Here is a 9,032-nt window from a genome sequence, read left to right on the forward strand (position 1 = left end):
AACAAACACGATCATTCCACAACTGAAAGCCTAGCAGACTAAACTGACTGTGAACACGCAAAGCAATAAAAGATAAGAAATGCACGAAAGACAAAAACCGTAAAAGTGTAAAAGGCGAAGAAAAACACACGTCACTTACACCTGGGTAAAACCATTTTTGTAATGTTAATTTTTGCATCAATTTTATTTAGTCATCTGTCTTCGGCTAAATCCAGGTCCGCAGTACGAGGTTGTTCGACAAACACGACACAGTAACAACTTTCCATTCGTGGTTTCTTTGTAAACTCGTTGGGGTGACGGTCTTTAAAGTGGTGCAAAAGCGCCGTCCCGTCATTGCGCTGCGAAGTGTCAAACTTCGCCCAAATGGCACGGTGACCCGACCCGACCACCGGGTGGCAAATCGATTTTTTGTCTGGCCTACATATTGTTCTTGGTTTTGTATGAGTTAAACTTGTGATATATATAATATGAAAGGTGGAAATCGTTGCAACAATGGCAATAGAACAGGGAATGATTCCCAGAATCAAAATCAGGGTTTATCAAAAGTAAGTGTTAACATTCTTTGTGGGGTATGTGTCCTCCTTTTTGGTTGTGAAAATATGGTAGGCCTAAGTAAAACGCATGTGAAAACACTGTTCTTAGCAACAATCAAGAAAAATGTGGCAATAAATACGCACCCTTATTGCGTAGCCTACATTAAGCATATTTTATTACAAAATTGATTGGCGTTTTTTTTTTCATTTATTCTTTCAAAAAGCAATATTGATGCCAAATGCAGTGTAGGCTATAGGCTACACCAGTGGTTCTCAACCTTTCGTGGACCGTGCCCCCTAAAAGTGACTGTTTGGCCTTGTGGCCCCTTCAAGTAACCTTGTAAGTCCTGTGGCCCCTTAAAAAATGAAATGGCAACCCGTGTTGCAATTCGGTACTAATTTCGGCTCTAAACAGGTCGAATACAGTAAACAAGAATCTGTAATCGTGAAAACCCTCGATATAGGCAAATAGTGTGTGAAATAGTCGTTATTTGCAACACAATAATGTGTGAAATAGTCGTTATTTGCAACACAAAAGTTATTTGCAACACAAACCTAATTATGCGCATTAAAAAAGAAAATGGCTTTTTGTGGGTGTTTCTGGTGAATATACACCTGTGTCCCCAGAACATAGCTCGTGGCCCCCCTAGGGGCCATGGGCCCTGATTGAGAACCACTGCTATACACAGGGTTGCCATCGACTTGAAACCAAAAATAAGGACAACCGAAAAAAAAATTTGTTATACGAAACAAAACAAACGTTTTTGAACAAATCTTTGCATTTATACGAGACGTGACATATCATATGCAATATTTTGGCAAAAACAATCTGTTCCACCCACTCCTTGTTTGAAGAAAATACTTGCTCACAACAGCTCAGGTCTAGGTTTTCTTTTACTTGTAGCATTTCACTAAGTATGTTCCTTGTAATTGTTAAAAATAATACAAAAGAAGGACTCAAGTCAAAAATAAGGACATTTCTTAGAAATAAGGACAATGAACTTTTCTAAGACATAGCCCTTCAAAATAAGGACAAATCTTAGAAATAAGGACGGTATGGCAACCCTGGCTATACACCATAAAAAACTTCTTTATAAACATTTGACTTGCAAATTACTTTCGGGAAATCCCCTATCGTTTCAACGATGTGCTGCTGAAGAAAATCGTTAGGTTTGTGTGGTCGCTAAATGTATTTCAAAAAGCCTGTGCTGCTTTTAAGACATAAAATTGTGCATTAGTATTTTCTTGACAAAACTTTTCTAATAAATCTGAAAAAAAAGAATTAAAACTTACTTTAAGCATTTCACTTAAAAGCTGAAATGTCGGATAAAGCTTCATCTACGAGGTGGCCAACTGGCGAAAACTTGGCAGCAACACAGGAAGATTACACAAACATTCCAGGAGCTACGCCTTTTTTCAAACTTGATTCAAAAGATTTTAGTTTGGAAAACTACACTCCATCTACAGGTCTTCCAAGTAATCCACAAGACTACTTAAGAAATGTTATGTATGTGGCGTTGTGCAAAAATAATTTGTGACTAATGTTTTATGTTTTTATTACCTGCTGTTTTACAAAATATTTAGGATTGAGGCCAGAGATTGTCCCAACGTTGTTGTTGCAAAGTCAAGACCTTCAAAAATTAAACAAAACGATTTAAATTTGGTAAGTTGTTTGTTTTTTAATCAATTACAAAGTTTACAAATCAAAATCATGTAACAAAACAACAAGTGTGTGTGCGCAGCCTGAAGAAGAGGATATCCCAGGTGGTAACTTTGCTCCAACAAAAGAATGGTGCCAAATGCAAGTTTCAAACTTCTTTGTAGCCAGATCTGAGTTTTCAAGACACTTGGCAGTGCTGAAATCAATTAAACGCCAAACGAAGAAACGTCCAAAACTTCCCATATATCCATTGGTATACACACCCGACCATATATATATATATACATGAACATTCCTTTTTATAATCACACAGTCAATTTTGTCATAATCTAGTTATTGAACTTTTTAGCCAGCATGGGATGATGAGCTTAACTGGCGACTGTTATCTTTGGGCAACAAATTTACAGAGAGAAATTCTGACTTTTCATCATCTCCAGGTAAATTTTTTGATGCCATGTCAAATGTTGTCCAATACTTCATACTTTATCTGACAATAACTTTGCAGAGTATAACATATGACATAACAATAGCATATGTGATTGTGTACTTTTGTACTGGGTTCAATATGTGTAACCAATTTTACAGTGGTAAAGGATGAAAACATGGAAACAGCAGATGAAAAACATGTTAGCACCACTATGGCTGACAATAAAGAATCCTGTGAAAACATGCAGGCTTCTGCCAACATAGAAGAGGATAGAATTGTTGACCTCTCTCAACTTAAGGTAGAATTGTTCATGTTTTAATAAACACAGTAAAGTTGGTGAACATAAACTATTTAGGTATAGTAAACCTTGGTTAATCTGGACCTGTTTAGTCCAAACAATTTGTCCAGATTAGACGAAAATTTAACAGAATTAGCCGAATCCGGTTCAAACCCAGGTTTAGTGTATATACTCAATTTCATTCACAATATACATTGTGTTAGTTGTACACCAACAAAAAACATTTCAGGTTGGTTAAACTTTATTGTCATGAGAAGGCACTTTTTTATGTTTTTGTTTCCTAATTTTTTGTGGATTACCTTTAAAGTTTTATGTAGGAGGGGTATCCACCACTCTTGAGGATGCTTTTGCGAATGGATGCAAAGCATGTGGAATCCAACTTGGAGTACCATGTTCGATGGCTGCAGACATATGGTTTCTCACATCAACAAGGAAGGTTAATAATTTTGACCATTTTTTACAAATTCAACAAAATGCTATTGATGCTTTTTGCAATATCAATTGTGTGGTGTACCAATTGATAAAATACAATAAAAATGAGGCACGAAAAGGCAGTTTCAAGAACTCCGATTCAATAGTACCTGATCTCTGTTTGTAATTTAGGATCAGATAGTTTACATTTTCAATTCAGGATAACCTTTATTTAATTTCGCTTTATAGTAACTTTGGTGTCGCTGCAACATCACTGCTTAACATGATTTAAACATTTTATTATAACATTGTTTGGTTTCAGATGGATTTATGCACTCTTGGTATGTTTGGAAAAGCCCCTGTTTCCTACTGTATTGTCAACCCTACGGGATCTTGCCAGACAATGTGCGCAACTACGAACTACTTATGTAAGGAAAATATACACAGAAAAGACTTTTATTTCAAAACTTGTGCACTAAAAACAAATAACAAAAACACTAAGTATTATACACAATACACGTATGCCTACAGCTAACCTATTATTTGTTTTAAGACATCTGAAGATATGGAACAACTTAATGGATTGAATCTGATCATTTGCATTGTTGGCAAATACTTTGACCAATCAGATTTGTTGGATAACACTTAATCCTGTGTGTCACAAGTATCAATGCAAATTAAGTTATCTTCAGATACAGAGGCTGACCTCATAAGGCATGTGATGTGGTGTTGAATCTCTGGACAAAACAGTGAGATCGCTAGAAATGTGTTACTTCACAACTTTGTATAACGGTTTTATGGTGAATAACAAAGTATATTTTGTGTATTTTTCTGATCTTTTTTGTACTCTTTCCAGTGGTAAACGAATTACAGGTTCTTTTTCGTATCGATTGACCTTATTGAGAAGGCAGCCTCAGCTAAATTTTAAACCACAACAGAAAACGAAAACGGAACTACAACTTCGCCGCTGTGCATTCGTTTCGGGTGTTCTTAACTTCGCAAATGTAGGCATTCAGTTTAATGCAATTCTCATCGTTCCATACAAACTCGGGTCGGGTCTTTAATTCTTCAACACAATCCTCAGTGTGGTACTGTTTGTCGGGGATTCCCCTTGGAAACTTGGTAAATTGCGATATGTTCCTGTAGTGAAGTTCGCTTTTGTCTGCCCACACCTTTCTTCGTTCCTGGACCCTATCGTCGAGACCTAGTTGACATAGAGTGAACCAGGTGTAAAATGCCAGAAGTACCACTGGTCAGGTCACAGATTGATTTGATTCATCACAAAAGCATATTAGCCTATATAAGCTTGCTTACATTTTTTGTGGTTATTTGTAGCGAATGAACACTTTATTCAGATCGAATGCAAAAGTTTACACGGCCTATGGCCAGCACACAAACTCTTCCTTACCGATCCAAAACGACCACATATTAGACTGTTGCATTAGTATCTCAAGGAAATCTTGAATTCGTTCCGTCTTGGGCATTGCAAGCATCCCACCCTCCTGGCGACAAGCACTCTCCGCCAATTCGTAAGTGCGAAGATCGTCAAAAACTTGGTAACATCGACAATCCAGTTGCTCATAACCCAATGGACATGGATTGGGTTTTCGACCTTAAAATGTATTTTACGTTACTTTTCTAACAATATGTAGGGGTGTCACTCGAATCTAAGGTGGTCTCTGGAAACAGTTAAGTTTTCCCTAACCATAGCCACAGAGGCATATATGTTTTGGTATTTGTTGAGTGTTGAAAGTGTATGCGGAAAATGAACACACACTTCTTCGCAATTCGACGCATATCCTTCGAAAAGGTACTGACCTATTTCACGTAGAATTTGAGCAGCGTGCTTTCGCATCTGTTGCTTGTGTAACGAGGTGTGCCACACGAAAATGTCCCGGATGTCACCATGAAAATGAGGATTGTACTTCGGACTTCCAGGAAGCCGAAAGTCCCTCCTGCCCTCGCTTAGGTGTCCGTTTTCATCCTGTCAAGTACAGATTTTGTAATACTATTTATGTGGCAAGTGACGAAATTAATTTTGTGACCAAATACTTCCTCATCAGTTGATATTTACTATAGTCATGCGTAAGGTATTGTAATTTACGGGGTATATGTAATGTAAGCCCATGAACAAAATCAGCCCTAATTGTTGCATATTAAATAGCAGTTTTCGCTGATGACGGCATGACATTTGGCGCGACCCAAACGTTTGAACTATGTTTTTTTCTAGTTTGGCGAAATATTTCTCATAAAATATCTTTTTGTATTATTATACTGCTACTGTATTTACTCTTGCGTGTCCGACTGTGAGCAGCGCGTCACTTGAGATGTTTCCGATAATTTGCATAAACGTTCCTCGACCGTCCGGCAGTCCATCAATGTAGGGCGTAATTACAGCAACGTCGTTTTCGTACGTGTGCCGGTCAACCACAATGCTGACCGTTGTCCATTGGTTACCCGGAATCGACGATCTGCCGTAATCAATGTGACCAGGGTGCTGGTTGGCATAAAACGAAACTGTCTCTACCGAAAAATAGGCATTAAGCATTGAGGAAACGTTGTGGTTTTGGGCATTACAGACAAAATGCTGTTTTCATGCGAGTAAAGGTATATTAAACATACAAGCATTTACGACCATGATTTGATTAAACCAGGGGTGTCCAACTCGATTACACCGCCGTGCCAATTTTTGTTTTAAAATATACTCGCGTGCTAACGTTTGGTACTTTTTCCAAACCATGTCTAAAACGTCTTAACGGTACGGGCTCAATCCGAATATTTGGCCAATATGTAGAACCATATTAAATGGTTAGAAAAAAAACATGTCGTCAAGTGCGAGTAAACTTGTTTGTGATACTCCAGAAACCTTTTATTCTGTTTATGCGACACAAGATACGAATAGTTTGCAGGGGCACTGGCGTAGAGTACTTTGTGTAACGTCGAAATCGCATCTTTGTTCAAGTTACGGGTTTTAAAACGTATTTCCAACTTACCACAAATGCGTTTGTAGTCACGTAATTAATTGAACTGACATCGATTGAAACGCAACAATTACAATTGTTTCAAAATAAACAGGCATTTTATTGCAACATAAGCATGGCACGTACACTCACGTTTTAATAATGAAACGTGAATTGCTTTTAAAGATGCATTTTAATCAGTGGGTTGTATAACTTTACTAATGATCATCTTTACCAAAGTTAGACTAAAGGTCAAGAGGAATCAATAGAAGCAAATTTAATTGCGTAACAAATCCTAATCTTTACCATATGAATGTGCAAAAGCTCGTGTGCCATTTTCAAATGCTCTGCGTGCCACTTTTGGCACGCGTGCCACGTGTTGGACACCCCTGGATTAAACTCTCAACAGTTTTTATTTACAATAGACTTTCAATTCATATAGCCTACATTATACAGCAAACTTCGGTTAAACCAGATTTGGATCTTCGCCTAATTCGGACATTTTTTGGATCCAAACGGGCCCAGATTAACCGAGGTTTACTGTAGGCTAGGATACAGTGTATTTTTGTGAACTTACGAGTGTAGTAACTGGGTACGACAAATTCCCAACCAAAATTGTTGCTGTCCCGCTTAGAAAGAATTCTCGCCCCTCGATTTGACTTTTTGTCCCCGCTGCTTGGGCGAAGACGAATCAAAGCAGTGATCGTAAAACTTTTGTCGTCCATGTCAAAGTCTTTGCCCAAGTCAATGTAAGTGTGATTTTCGTGCCTGTGAAACAAACAAGGTGACACTGTGATCAAAAAACAAAACGTCTTTAACACGTAGGCTACACTGCCTAACAGCGGAAATAAAATTAAACCATGTAACTATACTTTAAACTGTTTTACCAATACGACTTCAACAACTAAAAAATCAAGAATTACTTGCCTATAATTTACACGCCATCTTTTCTTTGGAGTCGGAATTCCTCGATCTACAGCACTTCTGCCCATTCGACTCTCGAACTCTCCGTGTATGATTTGTCGCATGGCTCTTACCACTAGGATGTTGGGATCAAAGGGTTTCTTCGAAACCAATGTCCCACTAGCACCCGCAGTATTGCTTTTTAATCGAGCTCCACCTCGGGTGTTCTTTAAGGGCAAGCATATTCTTTGACCAGAAACGAATCCTAAAAAGACACACCTTTACAATTGTATGACCTTCTTATTTTGTATGACATTTTCCCGGTATCCTTTTACTAGCTTTGTAGATAAATTTTAAACATGTGACTGTCATCGTTCAATTTTGCTTAAGTCAAATAATTAAATCTCAGTCCTTTGTCGTATTGTGCGCCCATAAAAATTTTACCACTGCAAAATACCCCAGTCAAGTTTAAAAATCTACCTCCGCTATCATCCAGAATAAGTTGATCATTGATAGAATCCCTGAGGTTTTGAATTAGTTCCCGCCTTTGATTTTTACGTCTTTCAGCAAACTTGAGCCTTGCTGTGCGTCCAAAGTTTGGAAAAGGGATTTCAATGTCCCTGGGTGGACTTTGAAGAGCCCCGTGGGTACTGTCACTGGTGTTCACTGCAGATTTTAGTGCTGAACTCCCAGATGATGTAGCCACAAAAAAGCATAGGGTAAAAACTGAAAGGTAAAAACTAAGGATTGTTGATGGTTCGACTTTGGGTTGATCTGTTCGAAACGGCAGTTTTACATATGTCTGCGCTCTTTAACCTTGGTGTAGGCTGTAACCGCCGCAGGGGTGTGAGAACAAAGGAATGTGTAAGGGAGTTACCAAAAAGTTTTATATGGGAGAGTGGCAGTCATTTGCTTCGAAGAGTTGCAGCGTTTGTATACTTTTCTTTTCCTTGAAAAATGTATCTTCACAATAGGGTTTATACAATAGTTTGATGTTCAAATTTCAATTGTCTGTACACCAACCAGAAAGCAGAATAATTGTGACAATGAATGCAAGGGTTCAACGAGTCGCATCATTAGTTTTTCAGGGGCATGAGCGGAAAATAGATTAAAGAGCACCGATGCCTTTAACATGTTTACACATTGGAATAGTGTAGTAAAAACTTATGTCTACAATCAACATTTATCAAAACGATAAAACCTAATTTATACTGTATTTGTCTTTTCTGAATTTTGATTGTCACCAAAAATACACTTCCTTTCTTTTTCACTGATGTGTTCGTATTACCTAATCGAAATACACTGAACTACAGGTGTTTAATAAAAAAAATGGCCCTGTATGATGCAGGGAAGGTAGAACAAAACTTACCAAGACAGACCACCATCGTCCGATTGGTGTGATTTCCCAGTGTTTAATAAAATCGCCACTTTCGAAGGCACCTGCTTTTCCTTGCTATAATTTCCACAGTCTTATTTCACCTTTTCACTTTTATACGATCCGTCCCAGTGTCGATGTCTTTCTCCGAAATTATTGGTTTCTGCGTTGACGTATGGAGGCGTTCTGCAAATGTGAGTGGAAGCACTTCCTTTGCAATTAGCAAAATACGAGTTTGCCTGGCGGGCATCGTTGATTAGTAGTAAACAGAAGGAAAACGTCCAGTACACGTTGCGCCCATTTCCATATGGCGAACGTCAACAACAACCCCAATTAACCAAATAGAACACGGTGAGACAGTAAATGATAATAAACAGTTCAAGGGCTACTCTAGTACGCTAAAACTAGTTTCGATAAACGCAGTACAAACATACGTCAAATCATAAAAAGCATGTTTTAAAATAT

The 9,032-nt window shown here is 38.1% G+C and overlaps 2 protein-coding genes across 3 annotated transcripts; one reads left to right on the forward strand and one right to left on the reverse strand.

Moving 5' to 3' along the window:
• Positions 1-1,483: 1,483 nt before the first annotated feature.
• On the forward strand, positions 1,484-4,215 carry LOC145223895 (gem-associated protein 2-like). Of its 2 annotated transcripts, XM_080090303.1 has the most exons (9): positions 1,484-1,703; positions 1,848-2,040; positions 2,118-2,196; positions 2,276-2,446; positions 2,543-2,630; positions 2,779-2,918; positions 3,236-3,354; positions 3,652-3,757; positions 3,883-4,215. In XM_080090303.1, exons 2-9 carry the CDS (start codon positions 1,853-1,855, stop codon positions 3,976-3,978), a joined length of 987 nt encoding a protein of 328 aa, XP_079946429.1. In that variant the 5' UTR covers positions 1,484-1,703; positions 1,848-1,852; the 3' UTR covers positions 3,979-4,215. The 2 variants fall into 2 exon arrangements, with proteins under 2 accessions (XP_079946429.1, XP_079946428.1); XM_080090302.1 differs by having other exon boundaries at positions 1,695-2,040.
• On the reverse strand, positions 3,770-8,950 carry LOC145223894 (uncharacterized). Its single transcript, XM_080090301.1, has 8 exons — positions 8,562-8,950; positions 7,673-7,918; positions 7,217-7,457; positions 6,867-7,057; positions 5,620-5,852; positions 5,148-5,313; positions 4,738-4,941; positions 3,770-4,533 (listed from the first exon to the last, which is right to left on the reverse strand). Exons 1-8 carry the CDS (start codon positions 8,575-8,577, stop codon positions 4,283-4,285), a joined length of 1,548 nt encoding a protein of 515 aa, XP_079946427.1. The 5' UTR covers positions 8,578-8,950; the 3' UTR covers positions 3,770-4,282.
• Between the last annotated feature and the right edge of the window lie 82 nt (positions 8,951-9,032).

The sequence above is a fragment of the Phallusia mammillata genome, chromosome 4, assembly GCF_965637545.1.
Source record: "Phallusia mammillata chromosome 4, kaPhaMamm4.hap1.1, whole genome shotgun sequence".
Classification (NCBI taxonomy): Eukaryota; Metazoa; Chordata; class Ascidiacea; order Phlebobranchia; family Ascidiidae; genus Phallusia; species Phallusia mammillata.